The 26,904-nt window shown below is 36.7% G+C and overlaps 5 protein-coding genes across 7 annotated transcripts; 3 read left to right on the forward strand and 2 right to left on the reverse strand.

The window, feature by feature from the left end:
- Positions 1 to 130: 130 nt before the first annotated feature.
- LOC143215849 (uncharacterized) lies at positions 131 to 2,541 on the forward strand. The gene is made up of 6 exons (XM_076438420.1): positions 131 to 338; positions 495 to 698; positions 779 to 943; positions 1,023 to 1,425; positions 1,510 to 1,922; positions 1,984 to 2,541. The coding sequence occupies exons 2-6, from the start codon at positions 513 to 515 to the stop codon at positions 2,179 to 2,181; spliced, it is 1,365 nt and encodes a 454-aa protein (XP_076294535.1). The 5' UTR covers positions 131 to 338; positions 495 to 512; the 3' UTR covers positions 2,182 to 2,541.
- On the reverse strand, positions 2,440 to 4,187 carry LOC143215855 (RNA-binding protein 48-like). Its single transcript, XM_076438430.1, has 5 exons — positions 4,078 to 4,187; positions 3,654 to 3,844; positions 3,388 to 3,576; positions 2,739 to 3,236; positions 2,440 to 2,675 (listed from the first exon to the last, which is right to left on the reverse strand). Exons 1-5 carry the CDS (start codon positions 4,180 to 4,182, stop codon positions 2,567 to 2,569), a joined length of 1,092 nt encoding a protein of 363 aa, XP_076294545.1. The 5' UTR covers positions 4,183 to 4,187; the 3' UTR covers positions 2,440 to 2,566.
- A 996-nt stretch (positions 4,188 to 5,183) lies between these two features.
- Positions 5,184 to 22,060, reverse strand: LOC143215851 (uncharacterized). The gene is made up of 4 exons (XM_076438424.1): positions 21,824 to 22,060; positions 21,352 to 21,500; positions 5,539 to 6,078; positions 5,184 to 5,373 (listed from the first exon to the last, which is right to left on the reverse strand). The coding sequence occupies exons 1-4, from the start codon at positions 22,058 to 22,060 to the stop codon at positions 5,184 to 5,186; spliced, it is 1,116 nt and encodes a 371-aa protein (XP_076294539.1).
- On the forward strand, positions 6,553 to 22,759 carry LOC143215852 (carbohydrate sulfotransferase 11). 3 transcript variants are annotated; one of them, XM_076438425.1, is made up of 8 exons: positions 6,553 to 6,930; positions 10,330 to 10,502; positions 17,385 to 17,641; positions 17,713 to 17,953; positions 18,247 to 18,426; positions 18,515 to 18,672; positions 19,058 to 22,450; positions 22,721 to 22,759. In XM_076438425.1, the coding sequence occupies exons 1-7, from the start codon at positions 6,918 to 6,920 to the stop codon at positions 19,143 to 19,145; spliced, it is 1,110 nt and encodes a 369-aa protein (XP_076294540.1). In that variant the 5' UTR covers positions 6,553 to 6,917; the 3' UTR covers positions 19,146 to 22,450; positions 22,721 to 22,759. The 3 variants fall into 3 exon arrangements, with proteins under 3 accessions (XP_076294540.1, XP_076294542.1, XP_076294541.1); XM_076438427.1 differs by lacking the exons at positions 6,553 to 6,930; positions 10,330 to 10,502 and adding an exon at positions 10,761 to 12,239; XM_076438426.1 differs by lacking the exons at positions 6,553 to 6,930; positions 10,330 to 10,502 and adding an exon at positions 16,021 to 17,137.
- LOC143215846 (CTP synthase-like) lies at positions 22,571 to 26,560 on the forward strand. Its single transcript, XM_076438417.1, has 11 exons — positions 22,571 to 22,870; positions 23,218 to 23,388; positions 23,472 to 23,557; positions 23,640 to 23,771; positions 23,980 to 24,144; positions 24,230 to 24,511; positions 24,594 to 24,682; positions 24,768 to 25,066; positions 25,149 to 25,256; positions 25,343 to 25,555; positions 25,787 to 26,560. Exons 1-11 carry the CDS (start codon positions 22,705 to 22,707, stop codon positions 25,825 to 25,827), a joined length of 1,752 nt encoding a protein of 583 aa, XP_076294532.1. The 5' UTR covers positions 22,571 to 22,704; the 3' UTR covers positions 25,828 to 26,560.
- The last annotated feature ends 344 nt before the right edge of the window (positions 26,561 to 26,904 follow it).

The raw sequence follows: 26,904 nt of genomic DNA on the forward strand, positions 1-26,904 counted from the left end.
ACCACCCGTGGTTCCAACATTTCGGTACATGTCGGTATTTCAGATCGTAAGACAAAAACTTCCCAGACGGCACACCGGCTCGATTTCAGCCGGGCACCTGTGCACAAAATGGCGCGAATTTCACCTGCCGGGGGCTCGAGCCCAGGGCCTGCCGGCCGGGCTGGGATTCGGCCTGTTTTTGAGAGGGCAGCACGGTATCACACTAATGTGGCCAATCAGTGCTTCGATTGAGCTGATCACACTGGATCACACTTCATCAGTTGGTCAGTTCAATTTTCAAAGTTGAGTTGTTTTACATCAACGACAGTCAACGATTCTTTGACAAACTTTTGAGTACGGTAAGTGTCACAATACAGCTTCAAATAACGATATAAATTACTGCAATCTCGAGTAATGGTTTGAACAGTTTCCATCGTTGAGAAATGTCTGTGGCCATTATATTTACCTTCTACTTTTAAATGCCTTTTATATCGTTCTTATATTGCAAATTACAGTCCATACGCCCAATAGTAATGGGGAATTACGTTAGCAAATATTTTCTTCGAAATACCGACACTGAGAAAGAAGAAACAGAAGTACAGTCCACTTCCACAGATGATCAAACTATTGATGATAATTTCAACACACCAGTAGCACAAAAAACATTGCCGATTGATCCTAGATCAGTGACTAGTGGTATTAACAGAACACCAATCGAGGTAATTCTTGACCCATATTTTTTAAATATTTTTCCAGCATTGTAGATTACATTAAACAATGAATAAAATAATATTGATAGGTATATTCCACACCTGTTGGAGTAAACGGAAAAGTACTCTCCACGATTCCAAGGCATTTACAATGTAAACCGTACTTAGAAACGGATTTAGATCATCTGCCATGTTTATCGCCGAGGAAATCTGTACCGACAGTAGAGGACGAAGAATTAAATTCCTTGGATGGGGTAAATTTATAAAGTGTACAACAATTCAGCACTTGTATTACTTTATTAAGTTTTACTAAATTAAGTAAGTTATTTTTAGGATTTCACGAATACAGAAATGCAATTAACACCTCCAGTGACCAGTTCGATGTCTCTAAGAGCAGTTACACTGACAGATGAGGAGCGTTACAGTGTCTTAGGCATTGACCCTAGATCACCAGCTGCAGATTTCAGTAGAACTCCAATGTTAACGCCACTATCTATGATTCTTTTAAAGGCTAGGCACAGAGTGAATTCAAGAAGACGGTGTAGCTATACTGATGCCTCTCGTCCAGGATTCTCTTACTGTGAAACTTCCTCGGAGTTTAATATCCCGGAAATACAAGTCTGGCCTGATTTATGTATGTGTAAAGAAAGTTGTTTGAATTTAATGAACAACAAAGTTAATGAGAAATTAAATGAATCTGACTCAAGTTGGAATCATTCATCTCAGACAGATTCTGGTAAGGATATCACTGTCATTGAATCTTCTAACTCAAGATTAGTTAACTAAGGATTACGATTAATTATTCTACAAACATTTTCAGCGGAAGACAAAGAAATAGAAAGTGGAAGCAATGATGAAAATAAAATAATTTCAGATAATTACAGTGATGCTAAAAAGAACATAAAACATAAGCATGTTCACACTACCGATAACGATATGATCAAAATATGGAGAGATCCATTAATATTAGACGATCACACAGAATCAGATTCAAATGAATCACAAGATACGCGCGTCGAAAAGAATATATCACAATTGCCAAAACAAGAAGTCGACGACGACAGCTTTACTAAAGATATACTGTCGTTGGAATTATCTAAATGGGAAATTAATAAAAGAAGGGCAGATGTATATAAAAAGAAGAAAAAGTTCTTGAAATCAGAAATTAAAATTACGATAGATGAAAATAAAATTTCCAGTTTTGATGATAAAAATAGGACCGAGTCTACAAAGGTATTTAATATCTTATCAATTATATTGAAACAATAAAAGCATTAATCACTTTTACTTCCAGATTCGAGCTCCTCTGGCTAATCGTTCAAACAATGGACACATCCAAACCAATGTAGCAATAAATTCGCCGCAACAGGTAATCAGAAATAAAAACATAAAGACTACAGTTTCACAGGAGAATTCGTCGCCGCACAGGTATATTACAAAGCATAAAACAAGAGGTTTTGAATGGAAACCAGACTCCCCAGTTATTATTTAACATTAAGCGTACAGAGTACAAAATGCGACTGGTATACAAATTTTTATAAAAATGACAAGACTGAATTAATTTAAATGCAATTTTTACAACAATTTTTATCAAATAGATACATTTATTTAATCATTTCTAATGGAATCATCATTGCAACTTAAATAATTATAAAATAAGTGTTTAGTGTTTAGGATTAAGTGATTAGTATTTATTATATATATTACTAGAATCGTTAATCTAGGATAGAAATGTTTTAAATAAGGAGGTTTTTCAGATTTTTGTAAACTTTAATAATTATGTGTTGCGAGCACAAGCATAATTCGGAATATAATTCATTAAAATGATAATAAATTGTTTTTATACAACAAATTGACTTATTTATTATCTCAAGTTATTATACTGAATTATCAGAGTCTTTTGCTTGCATTGCAACTCGTATCTTCGATTTGGCTTCTTGAATGGAAAGTTGAAGGTCCTTGCTTGGTTGCACCAATTGTGACACACTGAAAAAATATATTAAAAATAGAGAATCGAGATATCGATATTTAATATCAGTTCCAACTCACTTTGGATCTTTTATTACAATTCTCTTCTTGTTGTTATCATTTTTCGCGATCAATTTAATTGTTATATTGCTCTCAACTTTTTTGGGATTACTGAAAACCTTTTTATCAGAGGCATCCCAATTTACTATGGTGCTTGTGTTTATAATTGAGGGTCTAACTATTTTGTTTCTTATACTAGTGTCAACAGGTTGTCCTTTGTAATTTCTTTTTTTGCGTTTCACATCATCGAACCTTGATAATTTTGTATTGCTTGCTGTTGTTTGAATAATAGCTTCGTCTATGCTGTATGGAGCTTGTGATGTGGCAGATGTAATTGATTCATTATCTTGGTAATTGTACGAAGTTGAAGGTAAACTAGGTTCAGACACTGGCCTTGGATCTATGTTTTGTGGAATACCATCGTAAATGGAAGTCAATGTTTCTCCAGGATAGTGTTTAGTCAGACGTTCTTCTGTTAATGGTAAAGCTGGCGTCCTCTTCTTTCTATGATATTGCTCCCTAAAATTTATTACTGAATTTTATTTCATTCTTGATAAATAATGATTAGAGGCGTGTAAGATCTCGAAAATTTCGACATTTTCCGGTTCTCGCACACCTCTAACAATTGTTCATCCATGAATTTTTATAGAAAATTGGTTTTCCAACATACGGGGCAACAAATTTATCTGTACTTGGATTCAGTGCATCTTTCTGATTTCTCTTTATGCGTATACCCACTTCTCTATGGCGTTGAGCAAGCTTAGCTTTGGTTTCTGCCACAGTTTCCACCTCGGGTACATAAAATATGTGCAACGAACCTCCATAAAAATTTTTACCGTCAATAAACCGTTTTGCTATTCTGTGTAATACCATTCAATGAACACAGTTAAGAGAAAACGTTAATTATACAGTAATATCAAAGTAAAAAATATAAACCTTGCACTCTGTATACGTGCATACTGTAAATAATAAGCTTCTGTAAACTCTTCTGCGGGATAGTCAGGGACTACATGAATCCTTTTCACATCCCCGTACGGTTCGACAAGCTTCTTTACCTCTTCACCTAATTGGAGCTTCGGTACTCCGCATATCACAACATGTTTTGATTCATCGTTTATCGTATAAACCTGTTACACAGAGCTGGCGTGTCAAGGAAATATTACAGTGAAAACAGAACATGGTTATAGCATGTTACAAACTATTCATACCAAACTGCAATGGTCTAAATTAAAACGATTAGAAATCACGATGTTTATCAAAGCAATAGAATTTAAAATAACCTATTCAGAATATGAGGTTAGAAAGAGTATGTTGTTATTTATTTATGTATATTGAATAGGATACAAGTCCACAATGCTACCTTCACGGATGTCAACCTTTTCCCTTGTCTGTAAGGTGGTCTCGTATTACAAAGCTTCTGCTGTATATGATGAGGAAGTTTTGTAATCTTGCATCCATCATTCATGACTTATAATAATTCTTTGCTACGATTTTCTTTCACTGATGTTTTTCTAAAATGACGCCAGCTAGGAAATATGTAGTCGCGAGTACTTCTCACATAACACCACAAGTAAAATCGTAATTTAATGTTTCTGACTAATTTTCAGAAACATTCTTGTATAATTGATCACGAATTCTTTGCAGTCCTATATATTGTGTAGCGCTTTCAATGACATGCAATCAATAGCCTCGCAACAAGCATTTATATCATAACAAACGTTAATATCTCGATTGTTGTAGCCGTCAAACATCAATAAATTGCAGTAACAGACACTCGAGTAACTTCACGCTTGAATGTAGAATGACACGAAGTTTGAATCAATTTCGGTAACATAACAGGTGTTCCCCTTCGTGTAAAAAATATGTAATGTTTTCTCAATATCATTAAATAAGGGTAATATAATCCATATTTATATAATGAATTTGTTTTAATTATTTTTACAAAATCGTAGGAGCGATTGTGTGTAGAACGAGGATAATAAATCTTAAAAATCCCTATTATCGTTCGATCCGTCTTGTATATTTTTCATAGAAAAATATGTAGGCAGTATATTCTCGATTATCTCTGTTTATACAGATTGTTTTTGTTGTGTAATAATACCTCTTCTGATAGGCTGTACCGTGTAATTCTTCGTTCGAAACATTGTTCGAGGTAATCGAAAATTTCTAGAAATACGAACGACGCGTTTAAGCGAACGCAGAACCGTAAGAAAGATACGCGCGTATAGCTAGCGGTAAATAAAACCGGTTTTTAGCAGGATCTCGACACTAGTTACGATGCTGCTACTTGTATCATGCTATCCTGATATTATTGTCTAGGAGACGGAACTAGGAAAACGATAAGAAGAATACGAGGTTCTAATCGAACCGATTAATATTTCGAATAAATTACTGGAATTGTTAACAGTTCCATTACAATTGCGAATAGTCAACGGATAACGAGGAGCAAAATCTGTTTTACCGTCATCACGAGATAAGTAGGTCGGTTCTAACTCTTGCCATTTGATGCTCGAAAGTACTTCCGTTTCTTACGTACAGCTTTAATTCCTCTAATAGAACCATTGCTGCGTGGACGTAATTATCATTGTCTTGAACAGTCATGTCTGGAAATTGGTCTCTTAACAGTCGTAGAATTATATTCATCTGGCAACTGGACCTACAATGTAAAATAGAAAATTTAAATCTTTTTAGACTCGTTTACTAGGATTGCAAGGGTGCGGGACGCGCCTTCTCATTTCTCTATAGAAATAAGATAAATATCTTTGCATTACAATGCAAAGATGGGGTTTTTCAGTAGTCAGAGATATTTTCTTTTGTTTACTTTGAAAATATTCGTAATCTGGCCAGCCCCTCGACCAAGGGCAGTATCTCTATTAGGCAGAACATCAGACTTCCGGTTGCCTTCGCGACGTACACGTGCGGGCAGATGTCTTTGAACGATTTCTCCTCTAGGAATGTTAAAAGTTGCTCTCCTCGTCCAGGACGATTTTCGATTTGTATATCAACGGTCTTGTCGATCGATATACTTTTCAGCGCCAAAATATTCTGCTCCACGTTGTTCGTGAACTTGATTCCGCTGCTGTTATCAACCGTTTCCTCGAGACAGAGGCGGACAGTAGACAACGGGGTTTGATATTGTTTTTCATCGACTTCGTACGAGATTGTACCGTACACGTCGCAATACGAGTTCTCGTTAAATTTTGGTAAATCGAGAACGACGGTAGCAACGACTTCTTTTCGAGGCTGAATGGCGTCGGTCCGACACCAGAACATACTATCCGCCAATGACCAGAACGACGACGAACCGGAAACTTCGTTGGATCCTTTTAGATCGATATAAATTTGGGGATCGTACAATATTCTGAAACACAAGTCATTATTTATTATCAGACTGCTGTAATGTTTTCAACGTAACAAATTCATTAAAGGATGAAATCAATTTCTATTTAATTCCCGTTTCCCACAATCAATACAGAATATTTTTATTTTGCATAAAGATCCACAGTCTATTATTGTTCACGACAATACCGAAGGAGAAGATGTTCCCGTCGACAACGGCGTGCAGCGATCTTATCTACGTAAATCCTGATCGGTACAGATAACGGTTGGTAAAAGCGAGTTGTTCAAGCGAGTTTATTATTGAAGAGCTCTACAGGATTGTTTGAAACATAGTTGTTTATCGAAAGAATTATTGTCGTTAATTATGTGTCGGAGAATGAACGAAACTGCTTCGATAGCGAAGTTAACAGACTTGGTCAGAGCTATTTTCGCGCAGGCGTAAGAGTGTTTGGCAACAAATCGACCCGCGAAAACACGAACCAATCAGAGGCAACGATCGAGTCGTCTAGCAGCAGACGACACGATACGAGGACACATGGAACGGTCCGGGTGCGAGACAGTGCGAGACTTCGAGTCATTCCGAACTCCGAGTGGCTTCAGTGAACTGCAGAATGCCGCCGTGATCGTGTGCCGTCTGTATCTTTCGGTCGATCGGTAAGGTACATCACGTGTCTGTCTCGTTAGTCGAAGATTCTAAAGGACGACGAAGACACATCAACACGATCCATTCTTCGAGGCCCGAAGAAGCCGAAGAAGCCGCTGGGAACCGCAGGACGTGACATCCAGCGAAGCCAAACGTTCAGTTTTGTGTCGGGGGTGCGATAGATGCATCCTTGAGTTCTGACATCGGGGCATATACATATGTCCGTTGGTGGTACGTACAAGCAAAGTTCGAATCGTTCGATAAATACACAGCACAGTGCGGCGAGAATCACAAGCGACAAAGTAGAATAGTTCTTCCACGAACGGGAAGATGACTAGAGGATAAAGGTGAAAGGATGGGTGTTATCTGACCCATTGACCCAGGGAACGCATGGCCAATGCAACCGCATTGCTCCCTCGCGACAACTCTTTCGATCGGAACGGTGCGCGGTGGTTGTGCAAGATTCGTGACTCGCTATGCAAAAATTAACGTGACTAGAATCACGACCTTGCCCTTTCCGGAAACGACGCTAATTCCAACAATCGAAAGGATACTCGCGCGACGTAACTCGTCGTACGCGTTTATGCAGTTTTGCGCGTAGTTGTTTGGTAGGCGTCGTTTCAAGTTGTTCTTTTCTTTTCGGAACGAAACTATCGGACTAGGAACGGACTTGGAACGTTTGCATTCATTTGAAGGGATTCTGTAATTTGTTTTGCATTATTCGTGATAAAAAGATTGCGCATCTTTATGCAAATTAGAAATTGTCTGCATCGATTGCAAGAGATAGAAACCAGACTGAATATTATCTCTTCCCTTAATGATTTTAATGGAGGAGGAGATCTTCAGTGTCTTTTTAATTGACCAACAATTCTGCTATAAATGCATGAAGATCCGCAGTCTAGTGGTTAACGACTGATTATCAACCTTTTTTCTGTATCGTCAAATTTTTCTGGACGGTTTTTCTTTTAAAAGCAAAAGAAATTTTGCTATTCACCGGACAAAAGAAATTTATGATTTTCTTTTTAAAATTTTTCTAATAATTTTTATAAAAATTTCATTTATTTTAAAGTTTCTTAAATTTAAATATCACCCCAATAAAATATTTTATATGACGAATTAATTAATTTCTTTTTATGCCCCGTAGCACAATACATAAAATCATTATTTTATTATCCTCTGGTGAGCAAGGTTTTTGACTAATGTTTTTTATATCTTAAACAAAAATGGTTGTAATATTTTTTATTTATATACGAGAAGGGGAAACATCAATCTTATTTTTCGAAATAAAGTAGTACTAGATTACTTCGTGTTATCTTGATTAATTTCTAAAAAGTTTGTTTTGTATCCGATAACCGGAAGGGGCACGGTAACTGGTACTTTTACCCTGTCCATATTTATTTTGGAAGTGCTTTTACGCGAATAAATCGCAATATGCGTTATCGTTATATTGATATTTTAATTGTAGTTAAAATTTTTTAAGCTTGTGATCACTAGACTGCGGATCTTCATATATTTATGATGAAATTGATTGGGTGAACTATGGAATAGTAAAAGATAATGTTATTTTTAATGTAACGAAGTCATTAAGGAGTGAAATTAATTTTTACTTTACATAAAGATCCGCAGTTCAGATCCGTCATTCAAATATTCAATTTATCGAAAGTAGCTATACCGGAAGCGACCGCGTGCATATTCTACTATCGCGTATGGCCGCATGTACATCGATGAAAGGATCCTCGGGTTCCAAAGTATTACACGTAGGGTTTTGTAATGACCCTGAAACTTGGCTGAACAATCAATTATATGTATGTAGTAGATGTGCGAGCGCATAAGAGGGAAACTTAACTCGGGTACGGCAATGATCGATTATCTGATCGATGGTATCCATCCCTTTCGATCCCTGATAATGGTCTAGCCGGTATATTATTCTTTAAATAATATATATAATGTATAAATTCAAGAACGAAACGTTTCTTATCCTTCGAACAAGCTGACAAATTTCAATTATTACGATTGACCCTCATTAATTGCATTTCTTTCGCCAATTTGTTAATTTTTCTTCTAAAAATATTACAAAATTTCTCGGAATGTCCATTCTCCGCTCTCGGTAATATTGCCATATCATTTTCCTTACAGTTACAGCGATTAGAACGTCCTTATCCCGAAAAATGTCGTAGAAGAGAAAAGGAAATTTATATTTTTCGTATGGCTACATTTATTTTAATGCTTGAATATTGATTACGACCGAATCAAATTTCATTTCATTTAAAAAGAAAGGCGTAACATTCGTATTTGTTCGATTCTGTTTGAAATCTGCGTCACGAACGTGACTCGTTAAGGGGTTAAAATGAGAATTTGTGCGAACATGTTACATACAAAACTATTGAAAGAGTCTGTACATTTTGGTTGGCTACATAAGGATTAAATTTAGATAACCATCTGTAGGACATAACTTTATTCAGATATACAGGGTGTCCCAGCTAACTTGACCACCTTGAATATCTTTGTTGTTTTTAAGGATACGTCAAATGTCTACGGGACAAAGTTGAATGGTAAAATGGGACTCATACGATACCAAAAAAATGTTTGTTTTTACGTAATTTTTTTCAGAGTTATGAAGGTCACCTTCATTTTTTAAAATGGAAACACCTGCTTCCTGTATCATGAATCGATAGACTGCCGTATTCTGAGTAAAAATGTATTGACCTCCATATGTCCTACATCTAATAGTTTACGAGATATGGTCCAAACAATTTTCTTTCTTCTTTGGATATTATCTCATTAACTATTAGGTTTAGGACATACGAAGGAAACACTTTTACACTCAGAATTTGATACTCTATTGATCTGTGGCATAAAAAATAGGACATTCGATTTAAAAAAATGAAGGTGACCTTCATATCTCAAAAAAATCACATAAAAACAAACATTTTTTTGGTATCGTATGAGCCCCATTTTACCATTCAACTTTGTCCTTCAGACATTTGACGTATCTTTAAAAACAACGAAGATATTCAAGATGGTCAAGTTAGGTGAAATACCCTCTATATTATATGTATACATATATGTATACCTACGTTGTGGGGAAAAAGAAAAATGAGTGGCGTGGGCGTTAAATGATAACAGCTATTGACGGTGAAGCCTTCCGCCAAAGAGTGCGATTTATTAACCCTTTGCACTCGGAGCTATTTTAACGCGAAAATTAAACATTTCTTCCGACCGAAAATATTTCCATTCTCTACGATATTTTAACTTCGGTGGATATGAAATTGATAAAATACCTCATACAATACCTAAATGTTTAGTAATTGAATAGATACCAACCTATCTAATAACGTAAACAATATTTTCAATAATGGCACAGCAATTTTTAGTGGCGCCTCAGAGTCGCCACTCGAGTGCTAAGGGTTAAGAAGCTCCAAGAACTTAACACTCGGGTAAACTCTAGTCCTAAGGACGGCTTGCAGCCAGCGTGTTCGCTAGCTAGTGTTAGGTGCTCCGGGTTTTTCCTGGACGGGTACGCGTCGCATATTTCTCACAGATCTAATCTAGAGGTTGAGATCGTAAGAGGTCGAATTGGAATACCGCGAACCGGTATACTAAACGCGTCAATTTGTAAATGTTTTGCAGTTCGACATGAGTACAGAAGGAAGACTGTCCATCGGGAGAAGATGACACCGCGACGGCACGTATTCGCGGCGATACGTCGAGTGCTATTGGTCGCCGGTGTGATAACGTTGCTGGTACTGGCCCTGTCGAGCCAGGATGCTGGCAATAGCGTGCAGCAAGGCCTTTTGTTGGAGGTGAGTGCGCAATCTTTTATCCGCGCGCGCGGTAAGTGGGAGAGGAGATGCAGGAAGGATAGCGAAGATCTCTTTTGTTTCTAGGAGGAGACTTGTCCTATGTCCTATGTCCTATGCCTATGTCCGGGTCATCGATTTGTCTTCAGTTTTTCCATACACAACCGCATTATACTCGACCCTCTCACTGCGTACTATCCTGCTTCTTCAGGTTCATCTCCTTCGATTATTTCGAATTTCCTATAAGTTTGAAGTTTTGCACTTGGTTTCTCAAGGGATTAGAGTCTCGTTTCCAGGATTGCAAGGGTGCGGGACGCGGCTTCTCATTTCGAAAGCGCTAGATACAACATCAATTTAGACCGCTGCACTAGAAGTCAGTTCTAGTGCGAATTAATTATTGTGCGAGGAAAGAATTGACATTTTGCGTAAAAATGACTTTTAAATATTTGAGTAAAGTAAATAAAACATAATTTACAATAGAGGTGAATTCTTCTCAATCGAAAATTGAATATTTTTATGATTTCGGCGCAAGGTTCGATCATTTACAGAAATTTAATTATTTATTTAAACATGTCTCTCGACGTTTCGATCCTTATTTGGATCATTCTCAAAGAGACATTTTTGCGTCTGAAAAATAATAATATATGTATAATATATTTTAAACAAACTTTTAACACAGCCGTGTAATTCCATTCAGGAAAAAAGAAAAATATAAAACCACATATTTGCTGTGACAAAAATTAACATTTAGACGAATATTGGTGAGTTACGGATAACTGAACTTTGTTCCATGCTGGCAAAATTGTAACTGAACTTTGTTCCATGCTGGCAAAATTGTAACTGAACCATGTACAAAAGGCTGTTTTTATCGGAAGGAATGTGAGCGGACACAATATTGAACGAATTTCAGAGAACTTTATCAGAAATATTGAGAAACGTTGGAAAATAGGCAATAATTATAAAGATAGATTTCAAGGTGGTTCGGAACCCACCATAAACAGTAGGTCCCGCTGAAAAGGCGATGGTGAGAGTGGAAAAAGGAGAGGATTGGTAAATGAATTTGAAACCCTGAGGGGACCAAATATCATGTCCATAAAGATAGATTTCTCTCGAAAAATAAGACTGTTAGAATCGACCATAGAGTGTTCTCCTTTAATGAGATTGACATTTACAAACTTGAACCCGCAAGAGTTGGAAGGCCATTAAAAAGTTTTAATGAATGTACGAGTAGTATTAGATTAATAATTATTATATTAATAACAAGTAGTCAGTATTGTAAATTAATAGAAATGTGGTACAAATACCAGGAACGCAAATATTGGTTTTTTTGCCTTCAAAATTGCATTTTCTGTTCACAATTCTTTACAAAAGATCATCGAACAAACGGGAAAATATCTTATTCGTTGAAGTTCATTGCTTGAATAAAAAGATTGAGCTCTGTTTCACCTTAAAGTACCGAAATTACGTTCTTGCCAATCTAATAGCTACATGCTGCAGAATTATTGCAAACGCCTGGTAAACGTAAAAGTAGGACTCTTGTGGGAGACAGCGGTCTCGAGAAATGAGGAGGTGTGCATCCCGCAGTTGCAATCCTGGAAACGAGACTACCCTCTCAAAATTGTTGAAAATAGCAGATTGAAGATAGCAGAAAGAAGACCAGCACCAGTAGGATTTCCTTCCAAAGAACAATTACTCCCGGCCTGTCGAGGAACGCTATCGCTCCAGTTAGAGTGGATGTAGGTAGGGTGAAACGCGCCTTCGAGAGAGAGAAGGGTCTTTGTCCGAAACGCTGCTCCGCGTCGCGTCACGTCGGGAACTTCGGCGCAGCGGCACGTAGTTCGTTGTAGCTTGCGACGGAAGATATTGAAGCTCCATATGAAGATTTTCTTCGCGAAAACATCAGCTTAAAATCTCAATCGGACACGGTGAAATTTCGACGGTCAAATTCAAATGTTTCGAACAAGCTCTCGATACTAGATACTTACGCGTGTACACGTACACTACTGTGCGAAAGAAAGAAGCACGCAGTATCATTATAAGTAGACTGGGGATCTTTATGGAAAATGAAAGTTTTCCAACTCAATTACAAGAAATAGGAGCTGCACAAACATTTACAGGGTGACAAGATATAACGGAGTTAATCATTTCTTATTATAATTCTGTCAAATTGACGAATTTTGAAAAACCAAATAATAACAACCATAACATGGACCTTTAGTATTCATATATTTAAGAAGTTTCGAAATGGCCAACCTTTGGGCCGATACAGAGGCTCAAACGTGTCTTGAAATTTTCGGCTATGAACCGCAGCTCTTCTGGCGTCATTCGGTCCCACTCCTGGACTTCAAAACTTACTGTGTTCTCGTTCGATTTTGTACGGTTTTCTATTAAATGTGCCCGGGTGCTTCTTTCTTTTGCACAGCGGTGTGTACGCAATAGTTATCGGAGTACAGGAAACCGCTAGATTTTTTTCTCGATAGAAGAACAGACGTCGACCGGACACGAAACGGATAGAGAGATGAAACGAGAGGACAGTAGTATGTACCGCGTATCGATGGAAGATCGATCTCTGCCGCGCCAGTGGCAGTAATTGTCCGGATCAAGGGGGTAGCGGTGAGCATCGTTTTGCATGCTTAAAGGGGCCGTATCGGGCGAGCGTTGGTCGTGATCGTGTACGATGTACGATCGCGTGCCGCATTGCGCCTGGAACTCTGCCAATCTATGTTCGCATCTCTTTACGTAAGGCGATCGTTCCACGATCTAGCTATACCCGTCACCGCGATGCAAACCTTCCTTCTTCTCGGAACCGCTTAATTACAATTATCATTCAACACCGTTGCCGTCGCGTTTCGTCTCGTTGCGTTCCAACGATTTTATTTCATTTCAAGAAAATCCGTTCCCCACCAAAATCCCGCTGATTCGATCGTTAAGGGCAAGAGTACCGGCCCCTCGAGATTCAAGGCTTGCGGGAACAACATTTCTTCCAATTACCAAGGCCTTGCTGCGGCCAATTTTTATATATTTTTACATATATACTTTCTCGATTGAAAGAGAAACTGTTCGATCTTGCCGTTAAATGTGGGACATCCGCAGGGTGGAAGTGTACACGTTAACTCGTCTTCTTGTTTTCTATGTGTACATTTACGGGCTGCGAAGCCAACAAACAATTACCAGGCGCGCTTAAGGGAAATAAACGATTCGGAGCTTGGAATCGTGGGAAGAGGTTTGCAGGCTTCCAGCCGATTAACCGAAGCTTCGGATTCCAAAGCTTTCCTCGTTGTTCCGACGCGACTTTCTTATCGGACAGCTAGCGGTACATGACACGCGGCTCGACCTTCCACACGACTGACAAGGTTAATTCAATTTCCTAATTTCTCCGTAGAGTCGAAATGCTCGGTCGTTCGCGGTCGCCGCGACTGCTGGCAAATCGGAAACGCGCGCTTGTTTAGCATAACTCCGGTTAGACCCCACCCTTTCTCTGTCATAACTAGACTGCGGATCTTGATGCGATATAAAAATGTTCTGCATTGTTTGTGGGACGCAGGAATAAAATAATAATTGATTTCATCCCTTAACGCCTTTGTTACATTCAATGCAACATTAGATATATCCTTAGATTTTTCTAGTCCTTTACTGTTTTATATAAAACCCAACCAGTTTCTTCAGAAATGCATAAAGCCTAGTCCAAATTTTCCAATTAGATTTCAAAATGATGGTATGGGTACGGTATGATCGATTCTACCCTAACCTGAACCAGGGGATGTTCGTGGTACAGTAGTTTGATCCCTTTCCACTTCCGATTCTATTCTAAAAACGGACCACAGCCAGGTTACAGTGGCGTCGCGATAGCCGGTCGGCCGGAAACACTGAATGCAGAAGCAACGGCTTCCGTTTATTGATTTCCGCCTAGAAACTGACAATGAATACCGACAGCGCCGAGGTTGACGCCGACGCCGACACCGACGTCGGAAATATGGGCCATACGGCTGGTGCAGGACGCTACCGTCTTGATTTTACCCACGTGCACCACCGTCCAACAAAATCCTGTCTTTTACTTGTGCAGTCATTTCGTAATATGCATCTACAGTGAACCACAGTAATACTCGGACACTCTCAAAAGGACGAGAACTTTTTTAATGTCAGATCTTTTGCAGGGAATTACAGAGAAAATGCTACATACTTGTTGTTGCTTACAACTTTTTCATGGGGGCCTAAATCGAAAACTTAACAAACACGTTTTGTAGATTTCAAAATTTTTATGAAACTTTCAGAACATGTATAATCGACACAGATCTACAGAACGTATTTTTTAAATTATCGAGATATTGGCCCACGAAAAAATGTTGTCAACAACAACCTTCTTTTTCACGTCGCACAGCGGGGTATTTGCCCGATTTCAGCGGTCAAAATTCAATTTAAAAAATTTTACATAAATTGTAAATGAGGAAATGAGGTAATGAGGAACAATCTCTCCCATCATTCATTTTCCCATTCATGTATCCATTAAGCACTGAAATTTGTCGGAAGTTGAAGTTCCGTTAAACCGCTTTCATTTCTCAACGAATTCACCTATCAGTAATTTTTTACCTTATTTACATACACTAACAGATTTTTGTTTTATAGAAGTTTTTTTAGCTAAGTATAGGGTATACTTTTAAGAGAAATTCACTTTTGTACCATATACATGTTTGTAATTATTAATATTTAAAGATAACCAACGATGAGTCACTTTCTTGATGATTCTAAGACTTTGGTCATGATTTCGTTATACTTCCGGGTGCGTTCCGGTTGTTCATTTCTGTGCCATTGTATTCTTTGAAGTTTTCTGATTAAGATGCAAGAAAAATTGGATCTGACTACGACTGCTTCGGTGTTTAATAGTTGATTTACGAAAAAATGGCCATCGTGCGCGCGCAAAAATCGCAGCATTTCTCACATCCTGCATGTTCGCATTCGCTATATTTTCGTATTTACTTAAGTAAATAATAAATAATAATAATAAACACACAATATACACTAAAATAAGAAAACAGTATACACATGAAATTTAAATAATATACAGGGTGGAGCAATAACTATGTCCACTTTGAATATTGTCGTTATTTGTAATAATATGAAAAAATGTTATGAACAAAATTTGCACGGAACAGAGGGGGACATGTTGTGGCATAAACATTTTCTGCGTGGGTGGAGGCATAGAGGAGATTTCAAGGTGACCTCGATATTTTTAAATCGAAAGACCTACTTTTTGTATCATGAATCGATAGACTATTGAATTCTGAGTAAAAATGTATTGAGCTCCACATGTCTTAAATCTAATAGTTAACGAGATATTATCGAAATAATTTTGTTTCTTCTTTTGATAATACCTCGTTAACTATTAGGTTTAGGACATACGAAGGTCAACACTTTTATACTCAGAATTTGATACTCTATCGATCTATGGTATAAAAAAAGGACATTCTGTTTAAAAAAATCAAGGTGACCTTGAAATCTCCTCTATGCCTCCATCCACGCAGAAAATGTTTGTGCCACAACATATCCCCCTCTGAACCGTGCAAATTTTGTTCATAACATTTTTCCATACTATTATAAATAACGGAGATTATTCTTTGCAATAACTATTTTAAAAAGATATTTTAATTGTAAATGATTACACTTTTTGGTAGTGTACATAAAATAGACGAATAACGTTAAAATATTGATTATAATCCGCAGTACTTGATTGAAAAATAGCTACAAACTTTACAATCTGATACGCTCCCCTTTATGGACAAATTTTGCATTCAAAACATCCGTTTTAGTAAAAACGGTATACAGTACAAAAAGTAGAAATCTTAAGCTTTAAAATAGTTGTTTTTTCATCAAATTTGGATAAATTTCAGCAAAGTTACAGCAGTTTCAATATTGAGCGAATTTTGAACTAACTGTGGCCGCTGAAATCGGGCAAATACCCCACTGTGCGTCGTGTGGTAACTTAATTGTTCCAAGTCCTCAAAAAAATCCAAGATGTATGATCTGCTATTAAACTATATATTTAGTTGTGATCCTTTCAAAAAGAAATCAATGGGAACTGGGTTTTTTGATACATTGCAATACAGCATACCGAATCCTTATTGTTCGATAGGTTTGCATCACCGGTCTTTCGGTGAGCATAACCTGGAAAGGAAAATGCCACCGTCATGTACCCTCTTAGTACCACCGTGCTATGAATCTTTGATTTATTTTGCACCAGCCTGCAGCGTGGAATAATAAGCGCCCGTGTCAACAAACAAACATTATATAACACTGTAGCGTTATTACGCAGCATTCCATGCTATCATGTTGTATAACTTCCTTCCATTACCGCCGTTATCCTGTTCGGGAATTGTTCAAAGGTTGTTCCAATTGGACCAGTAATCTTTTTTCCAAAGAAACGCTGGCGCGATATTGTACTCGGCGTGTTCCACGAAACAACAATCGGATTGAACTTCTCATACACATGGAATATTTACATTATTCTTCGATTCTGAACACGGTTGCTTGCCTGGCTAATTGAAACTCGTGGTTTCTCTTCGCGGGTATTACACTCGAGGTTTCTAGCTATTTGCACATGCAACCAGTGAAATCGATGCCCGTCGATGACGATTATACTATACGTATGTATTTATACGCCTATTAAATGTTTTCCCTTACATGGCGAAATCAATACCCGCGCAGTTGCAACATTTTTTGATAAATCATCCTCGAGTTTCTTGCAGAGATGCGATCGATATTTTTCTCCTAGATAAAGAGATCTATGAAATATGCATTGCAAAGCAAATGGTTGGTCAACAATGTTGTCAGAACCGGATTCGGCGTGTACGTGTGTATTTAAAAGAAAAGAATTTGCTTGTATGCTTTTAGGAAGACTCCAACCTGACCCCAGAAGAGAGACTAATGGAAGAAGCAACAAATGTTGAAACCGAGCGGCGTCTAGCTGTCAGAAGGAAATTTTTGACCGAGAGATGCGCGGAGGAAGGTTTGGACCGACCTGGGAACGATTCCCTTCATAGACCCAATGCCTGGGAGTTCCTTGTAAATAAAGAGTACCATTTGATATGGTGCAACGTCTTCAAAGCAGCATCGACGTCGTGGATGTACAATTTTAATTTACTTGCTGGGTACAGTTTTAAATACTTGAACGGTTGAAATTGTCATTTTCAGTCTCGTTAATATTGTCTTTGAATTACAGATACAGTCCACAGTTTTTAAAGGCCTCGAAGGCTGTACCAGTCTCTCTGGCCAGACACAAATATCCTAGATACACGGCAGAAGAATTGAACAAGTTCCTAAACGACAGTACCAGTTTCTTGATAGTCAGGCACCCTTTCGAAAGATTGCTGAGCGCCTACAGGGATAAACTGGAGCACAGTTTGCCACACACGTTTCACAGTAATCTGGGAGCTCATATCGTCTGGCACTACAGATCAAGGGTAAACGTACCGTACCTACTTCGAGAAAAATGTAACAAGTAGACTGAGGATCTTTATGCATTTATGGCTTATAAAAATGTTCAAGAAATGCTGGAGTATTAAATTCAACAGAATTTAGTACAATTTTTATTTATTTTGGATCTACAAATGCTGTTACCAATGAAAATAGAATTTTATTTAGTACCGCTTTCTTAAAATCTGTCTACAAAAATTGAAAATTGCATAAACATCCGCACAGTCTAGTAATAAGTAAATTCTTATTGACGTTTCTCTCCTTTCGAAATCGGAATCAGGATCCAAAAACAAATGGACGATACGGTCCAAGGTACCCATTGTTCGAGGAGTTTGTACGATGGTTGTTATGCCAATGGAGAGCCGGTAACGAACTGGACATGCATTGGACACCGGTCGTGAACTTTTGTACACCTTGTCAAGTGCGATTCGATGTGATAGCAAAATTTGAAACGCTTCATGTAAGCAGTTTTTGGTCGATCGATAATATAATTGTAAATAGATTCAAGTAACATTTTACTAAGACTCTGGTTCGTATGTTTCATAAAGGAAGATCAAGATTACCTGATAAAACAAGCTCATGTAGGACACATTATTAAGCCGGAGTGGAAAAACCCGACGAGAGGTGTTCAAACGAAAGACGTAATCAAGAATTACTTCGCTCAATTGTCTAAAACACAGATCAACGATCTGTACGAGATGTTTAGGTGAGTTACAATGCAAGGTTTAAATTAGAATTCTTAGCACCTTGAAAACGACTGTGATAACATGAATCCGAGCCACGAGATAAGAAAAGTCGTAAATTCATTACTAGACAGCGGATCTTTATGCGAAATAAAAATTTTCCACCTGAATTGCAACAAACCGGTGCGACATAGAAATTGATTTTCTCCTTTGATACATTCAATGGGTTGAAAATAATATAACAGAATTTTTAAATTCGTCCGAAGCTTTTAACGTTTCAAATTAAACCTACTCATTCTCGTCATAAATGCAGAAAATTCGCTGTCTATTCATTACTATACCAAAACTCTTCTAGATTAATAAGAGCCACCGTTTATGCATGCAATTTATACGTATGTGTGATTTCAGATATGATTTTGTACTCTTCGATTATTCCCCTGATGACTATATTGCACTTGGGAGAGACGAAAACACAGAACTGATTTGTAAAAAGTAATGCCGGCTGTCTGGTGCATTGGAAACAAGTGCATCCAAGTTCAAACGTTTTCTTTTCTTTCGTCGTATCTGCAGTGACACGCATCAAGTCGGTTACAACGAACGTATTAGATAGAAAGTAATGGTTACCAATGAATTAATTCGAATTAAGATTGGTGCGCCGAACGCGTGAGTTATTTGCTAAGATAAGGAACATAGAGTCAGCCTTTCGAGTTGATATTACCTATACAAGCACTGTTATTGTATAAACCTTTTTTGATAATTGACAAATAACAAAACTTGTTACAGTCTATTAAAAGTGTTAGGCTCGATGAGAACTATGAATATTTGTAAATTGTCAAGATACGATTTCAGAACATTTTTAAACTGACTTCACACCCACACACATAGTGAGATTACAGCATTGCTTACATGATTCACCTTGAAAGAATAGATGACCTTAATATATTTCATTTTTCAGTAAACACTTCGTTTTGCAAATTTAAGAAACTATAATGTAATATGCTTATATTAGGGTCGGGTCGGGAATCCAAATCCGATAAAATCGGATTTTACTCTTTCTTCAATCATTATTGCATTGAATAGTAATTACAATATTGCTGTTATTGTCGATGACAAAAAACCAGGTGTGATAAGAATGTTCAACCCGCATTTAGAATATCTAAAATAAAATAGTTTTCATACGATGTGATACACTGTTTTCTTTTTCTTTGGAAAATACCGAAACATTTAAAAATCTGAATGATAATTTTCGGGTACCCGCCCACCCCTAATGCTTATAGTTATTTTCTTTTCTTTTCATTTGGTATAAAGACAAAATCAGTCGATAAAAAAGAAAACAAATCGATTTTATGTTCTATCATTTGGAAACTACAAGTTGATATTTTCTTGAAAAGTTTGCCTGTGTGTCTGTGTATATGTATATACACATATATCGCTATAAGCATTTTTACGATAACTATTATTTTCGATGTTAAGACGGTAATAGTACTGCCTAGAACAAATGTAGCATAGTAGTAAGATGTATCAAATTATACTTCCAGTTGCTACATGCAGAAATATATGTATAATACAACTCAATTTTTCTAATGTTTGTTCTTGCTTTCGAGCAATCTTATCAGATTGCTGTAGATTTACAGTTTCGATCTTGTTACAGTACTCGATAGAAATGTTCCGTTATTAACAGTACTTAAATCTATGATGAGATATTTATGAAGCAAATCAATATTTTCAATGTTATAAGATCCGATGTAAATAAATACGAAATTTTTTGTAAAGTGAATTCTAACGAAACAAACGTTGCATGGAAGACTCTGATCCTTTACAATTTTATAAGTCGTTAGTACGAAATGACAATAATTATTGTGAGAAATAAAAGCATTTAAAAGGAGCTGTCTATATAAAAGATTAACATTTTCCTCTTTTATTCTGATTCTTATCGATTATAGATTATAAAACAACAGATGTATGTATAAATTTGTAGTCGCATAGTTACTATTAGATGATTGCATAAGTTCTGACCCAATTTTCATAGATTTTCTGCACAACGGAATGTAAAAGAAAATTCTATTTATATAATTATATAAAATTCAATGGTTAAATTTTAAAGATTACAGCTTTATTAATCAATTATATTAATAAATTAATAAAGCCGAATTCTTATATTATATTATTATATTACTAGAAGGGAGTTGTTGCTCACTCGCTTCGCGATTAGGGAATATCGTATGCTCGTTGATCGCTTGGTTCCTTGTTATAGCAGAGTAATGTTGCAAAATAAAAATGTTATAATGTCGATAATGCAAACAGACGTCGATAATGTAAATTTCTATTGAAATATTGATTAAAAGCTGCGACATTCTATTGAAATATTGATTAAAAGCTACGACGTTCGTTTTTTTTTTGTATTGAAATATGATTCTAAAAGCACTTTTAGTTTTTCCCGAATTTTCCATTTTTCCGTGATACTTATCCAATTTTTCTTATCCTATAACACCTAGTTCGGACTAATACGAACATTTTAAAAAAAGAATTAGCCAAATCGGTCCAGCCGTTCTCAAGTGATGCGCTTACAAACGAATAGCATTTGATTTTTATTTATATAGATTTGATAGATTATTAAAGCTGTATTCTTTAAAATTTAACCATTGAATTTTATTTTCAAATCGGCCACGAACTGATGTAATCATCTGATATAATGTACTTACTGTGTTGAAGTATTTTGCAGAACTATACCAATGATCCATTTATCCCAAAGAACGCGTTTCCAGCTATTTTTTACAATTAAAATTTGACCAAGCTTTCCGATACTTCGTTTTTTCTTTTTCACAGCTGGTTGCCCATCGATAGTATACAACTACAACACGTAGATAGTAGCAGATAGTAGTCTGAATGTGTTAAACTATAACAGAATAGTTATTTATTTTTCATTGTTATTATTAGACAGCGGGTTTTATGCATTTATGACAAAAACAAGTAGATGTAACTTAAAATAGTACATACATTAGAAGAATTCAAGACTACTGCTACATATATTATTTTCAATCTATTAAACGTAGTAAGAAAGAAAATAAATTTCTATTTCTCCCCAGTTTGTAGCAATTCAGGTGGAAAATTTTGATTTTGCATAAACATCCGCTATCTACATACATATGTAGTTATTATGATCAAGAAACTCACGTCACTGTCAGAATCCGAGAGTATACTTTCTCCGTACAGAGCATGATCTTGTAAATGTTTTAGAATTCGTCTTGTCGTATCTTGGACTTCTTTGATATCGTTAGTTGTTTTTTCAATGCGAGCTTGCACATCGGAAAGCTGTTTCATTAAATGCTCTTCCACGGGGTTGCATTTCGGTGTTTGTATCGGTAACTCCTCGTCGCTTAGAGCAAACATATCATCTTCGAACGTATCCATTTTATTGATAACGATGAATTATCGAACATAATTTATTGGTAACCAGAGGTTAGCAACACTATATGGTAAAATCAATGCAAAACAGCAATGTTATGAGACATTCGATTATATTTGTAAATGATCGTTCCATTGGAAATGGTGGTAGACATTGTTATACCTATTACACGTAGGAATTAGGAATACCTATTTTCCAAACATGATAAACAAAACGGACAACAATATCCTAAATTACCGCCAAACACTGTTTAGAAAAGGAAAAAAGCACATCAGCCGATCAGCGATGGCGATGACAACTGATGACAACCAATGACAACCAATGACAACTGATGACAACACATACGATCAACCCAATTGGTTATTCTATTTGGGTAGAATCGGCATATGTATAAGGTGACTAGTCTGTTCCAACCTTAGACCCACTTAGACCATATTATATGGTCTAAGGTCTAAGCTCGCGACAATGGCGACACCCAGCGACACCTCTCCTAGTAACAAATATATTGTACCGTCGCTTGTCTTCTCTATTAGCACGCCGTGAGGCCATATTTCCTGATCCTGATCCATCCTGATCTGATACATATTTCCCCTGCGTCTGGCAACTGGCGTCTTTGTGTGTAATTATTTAGCAAGTCGCAAATTAAAATATGAAATACATTTTAGTGACCGGTGGTGTAATTAGCGGTGTCGGCAAAGGTGTAATTGCCAGCTCCTTTGGGACGATACTCAAAGATTGCGGTATTCGCGTGACGTCTATCAAGATCGATCCCTACATAAATATAGACGCCGGCACATTTTCTCCGTACGAACACGGTACGACATTGAATTTTAATCTTTGTCTCTTTTATCCCGATAGAACCGAACGTTCCGGATATGTTTAGCGCTATGTCAACATATTTTCTATAGCCATGCGGTCAGGAGCCATTTTATATGTTGATTACTCCCGCGCAGTTTTTGCGATCACGTGCCTTCTCCCCATCCCTCAACTCTCTCACTCTAGCAAGATTTAAATATCGATAACATTGCGATTATTTAACTTTTATGTTATATGACAGTTATCGTCAACGATTATGATCAACAAATATAATTCATTAATTAATAAATCTTCAATGTTACGATCTTGTATTCCTTGAATATAATTATAAAAATATTTTTTCCAGGTGAAGTATATGTTCTTGAGGATGGAGGCGAAGTAGATCTGGACTTGGGAAATTACGAACGTTTCTTGGACATAACATTGCACAGGGATAACAATATAACCACCGGGAAAATTTATCAGCATGTGATTTTAAAGGAAAGGCAGGGTGATTATTTGGGAAAAACTGTACAAGGTATAGACAAAATAGAACTGGTCGTAATCTTTTGTTATAGAGCGTACATTGGTAAAGTAACAGTTATTTAATTTTGTGTTTAGTGATACCTCATATAACGAACGCTATCCAAGAATGGGTTGAAAAAGTGGCGAATCAACCAGTAACAGAAGATGGTGCTCAACCTGAAGTAATATATCTACATGTTGTTTATTGTGAAACTCTATACTTCTAATACTTTTTAATATAGATTAATATCTTGATTGTTGCAGGTTTGTATTATTGAGCTAGGAGGCACAATAGGAGATATCGAAGGAATGCCCTTTGTTGAAGCTTTCAGACAGTTTCAGTTTAGGGTGAAAAAGGAGAATTTTTGTTGTGCTCATGTGTCTTTGGTACCACAAGTATGAAGCTATATTTCTTTAAATAATCCTTATTCATTGTTATAGATCTTGACCTTGAACTTGAGCCAACTGCTAAGTTAGTTTATTCTTAGATCATAAAATCATGTGCAGTGAGAGACAAACATATTTCTACAGTAACCATAGTTTATTCCTTTCTATACATACTATTTAAAAGAAGTATATAATCACGAATGTATTTTGTTTTTAGCCACGGTCTACAGGAGAACCGAAAACAAAGCCAACGCAATCCAGCGTGAGGGAATTACGCGGATTGGGCTTATCTCCTGATCTTATAGTTTGTAGATCAGAGAAGCCTATAGGCGACACAGTCAAAGAGAAAATTTCGAGTTTCTGCCATGTTGCTCCGGATCAGGTAAATAGATCTGCCTTTTTCTACTTGTTTTTCTTTGAATTTGAAAGTCAATTAATAATGCTAATGTAACAATTGCTTTTTCTAGGTCATAACTATACATGATTTATCATCTATATATCGTGTACCATTGTTGATGGAGAGTCAAGGTGTGATCGAATTTTTGAATGACAGACTACAATTAAATGTGTCACGTCCGCAATGTTCCATGCAGAAATGGAGAAAGTTGGCAGATCGAATAGATCACTTACGAAAGGAGGTAAACATTGCGTTAGTGGGAAAGTATACCAAGTTAGAAGATTCCTATACGTCCGTGAAAAAAGCATTGCAACACGCTTGCGTCGAGGTTGACTACAAACTGAATTTAACGGTAAATTACTATTTACGCTACTATACATTATTTCATATAACCGTAATAACTCTACGTTACTATATATCGTTATTATGATTAGTACATAGAAGCTGATAATTTAGAACAAAGTCAAAAGCTGTCCGATCCTGTACTGTATCACGAAGCCTGGCAACGGCTTTGCAAAAGCGAGTGAGTATTCGCATCGTCGCAGATTTTCATTTTCGAAAACAGTTCCGCTTCACGGTTTCTCTGAAATGATTTCTATTATATTCAGTGGCGTGATCGTGCCAGGAGGTTTTGGTAAAAGGGGAATACTAGGTAAAATGGAGGCATGTAAATGGTGTAGAACGAATGACAAACCGTTTCTTGGTATTTGCCTGGGGCTACAAGTGGCTGTCATCGAATTTGCTCGAAACGTTTTGGGCATGGAGACGGCAAACAGTACAGAAATTGATCCGGAAACAGACTATCCTCTTGTTATCGATATGCCAGAACATAATCCGGGTCAGATGGGAGGAACTATGAGAGTTGGGAAAAGACGTACTCGTTTTACAACCCACAATTCCGTCATAAGTTAGTAGACAATGCAATAATTCGTCAATATAAATCGTATTCGTGTTGCCATACGTGTTTATGCTAATTATTTTCTGTCTAGAACAATTGTATGGAAATAAGGACCATATAGAGGAAAGGCATAGGCATAGGTATGAAATTAATCCAAAGTATATCGACATCTTACAAGGGGATGGACTCCATTTCGTAGGTGAATAAAGTAGCATTAATTTCGAAGTCTTCGTGGAATTATTTGAACGGTTGATCTTTAAACTAACGAAACCTTTTTATCGCCAGGTCACGACGACGATAATCTACGTATGGAAATAGCGGAGTTAGAAGGGCATAAATATTATGTTGCCACACAATTCCATCCCGAATACTTGTCTAGGCCTTTGAGGCCTTCACCTCCATTCTTAGGATTAATTTTAGCAAGTATCGGTAAATTAAAGTCTTACCTGGCCAGAGGTTGCAGGCGTTCACCTAATCAAATTAGTGATACTGAATCAGGTAATCAATAGTTTCGCGCAATTCGTTCGAATTAACCCTCTGTTTCCAAAGTGGAAATTTCAGTCTTGAATTTCTTTCTTCCTAACATTCCGACGATCATATATTAAAATAGGGAACTTCAATACGTATTCCAGAAGTTTTTTCCAATTTTTTTGCTAAAAAAATTTGTTATCGGAGGGTTTAATTGTATTCTAATTGCTGTAATTTAAACGGTATTTCCACTTTCACTAGATAACGAGTATATTGCGGAACCGTTGAAGAGCAGCCTTTAATGATCCATCGCTGTAGGAGTGGCAATTCTACGTCCGGTACTAACAATTAAATGTTTCAATTTAATTTTCCAGGAAGAAATATTTTTAATGACAAAATACTGTTTCTGTATACATACGGCAGATTAACTAAAGTTTATGTTAGGAAAAAAAGAAACGTAGGGAGTACGTTTATATCTATTCGTGTATTATATTAAACTTATACTAGTATGGTATTCCTTTTTGTTATGTAAGTATTCTACATATACGAATGAAACAGATCAGGCACTAATGAGAATCGTCAGTGATACAGTTTTATACTGATTAGATTGGAATACTTGAATCTTTTGGAGTCTTATTAGACTTGCAGAAATGGACACATTTCTATAGAAATAAGATGTAGCAACCGTTAGAGCTGCGTTCGTTAAAACATTGACTTCTGAACTTAATAAATACATTTCGATGAAACTAATTGAATTGATCGAATTCATGCACAAGTAATTATAGATTGTAATCGAAATTTATTCGTTGCATTCTAATTGTACCAACATGTTTATCTTGTAATCAACGTGTATGTTCTGTTACAAATTTTTGTAACTGTTCTGTTTTCAAATGTATTTTACGTATTCTTTGACGCTTCAGTAGGAAAAGCTTTTTACATTTGTCGTGGAAATAAAAATGTTATCTCTCTCGCTTTAATATATTTGTGAAAGTCTCATAAAAAAATAAGTAACAATAAAAAAGTTTTTTATTGGCATTGCAATGTGTTTCTTTCCCATATACTGTCCTTCCTTGCGCCCGAAACTTTCATTGTCCATTACACAAGTAAATATCGTCAAAATTACATCATGTTTGGTATCATTTTCATTAGAAAAGTGCCACGAATATGTTTGTGAAAGTTCCATATTCATTATAGCAGCAACTGATTCGTGCCGCTTTCCCCATAAGACGTAATACAAATTCCGGCACGAATTATTTGCGCTTCGTATACGTACTTACAGCGCCATCTAGCGGCAAAACGCTCAAACTGTTAACCAAATGTTACCGACAGAGCAAGTCAGGCCGATAACAGCGCCATCTACGGGTACATTTGGAACTAAA

This window comes from Lasioglossum baleicum, chromosome 14 (assembly GCF_051020765.1).
Source record: "Lasioglossum baleicum chromosome 14, iyLasBale1, whole genome shotgun sequence".
Lineage (NCBI taxonomy): Eukaryota > Metazoa > Arthropoda > Insecta > Hymenoptera > Halictidae > Lasioglossum > Lasioglossum baleicum.

Bases quoted from the DNA above. Each gene is read 5' to 3' on its own strand.
- LOC143215846 (XM_076438417.1), top strand. From the start codon at position 22,705: ATGAAATACATTTTAGTGACCGGTGGTGTAATTAGCGGTGTCGGCAAA. The intron at 23,558-23,639 runs GTAATATATCTA...TGATTGTTGCAG, and splicing joins AAGATGGTGCTCAACCTGAA to GTTTGTATTATTGAGCTAGG. The intron at 25,067-25,148 runs GTTAGTAGACAA...TTTTCTGTCTAG, and splicing joins AACCCACAATTCCGTCATAA to AACAATTGTATGGAAATAAG.
- LOC143215852 (XM_076438425.1), top strand. The intron at 17,642-17,712 runs GTACAGTTTTAA...TTTGAATTACAG, and splicing joins AATTTTAATTTACTTGCTGG to ATACAGTCCACAGTTTTTAA. The intron at 18,427-18,514 runs GTAAGCAGTTTT...TGTTTCATAAAG, and splicing joins CAAAATTTGAAACGCTTCAT to GAAGATCAAGATTACCTGAT.
- LOC143215855 (XM_076438430.1), bottom strand. From the start codon at position 4,182: ATGAATGATGGATGCAAGATTACAAAACTTCCTCATCATATACAGCAG. The intron at 3,237-3,387 runs GTATGTTGGAAA...AATAAATTTTAG, and splicing joins ACAGATAAATTTGTTGCCCC to GGAGCAATATCATAGAAAGA. The intron at 2,676-2,738 runs GTGAGTTGGAAC...ATATTTTTTCAG, and splicing joins ATTGTAATAAAAGATCCAAA to TGTGTCACAATTGGTGCAAC.
- LOC143215849 (XM_076438420.1), top strand. From the start codon at position 513: ATGGGGAATTACGTTAGCAAATATTTTCTTCGAAATACCGACACTGAG. The intron at 944-1,022 runs GTAAATTTATAA...AGTTATTTTTAG, and splicing joins AATTAAATTCCTTGGATGGG to GATTTCACGAATACAGAAAT. The intron at 1,426-1,509 runs GTAAGGATATCA...AAACATTTTCAG, and splicing joins TTCATCTCAGACAGATTCTG to CGGAAGACAAAGAAATAGAA.
- LOC143215851 (XM_076438424.1), bottom strand. From the start codon at position 22,060: ATGGATACGTTCGAAGATGATATGTTTGCTCTAAGCGACGAGGAGTTA. The intron at 21,501-21,823 runs GTGAGTTTCTTG...TACGTGTTGTAG, and splicing joins TCTCGGATTCTGACAGTGAC to TTGTATACTATCGATGGGCA. The intron at 5,374-5,538 runs GTAAACAAAAGA...TTTACATTGTAG, and splicing joins AGATTACGAATATTTTCAAA to GTCCAGTTGCCAGATGAATA.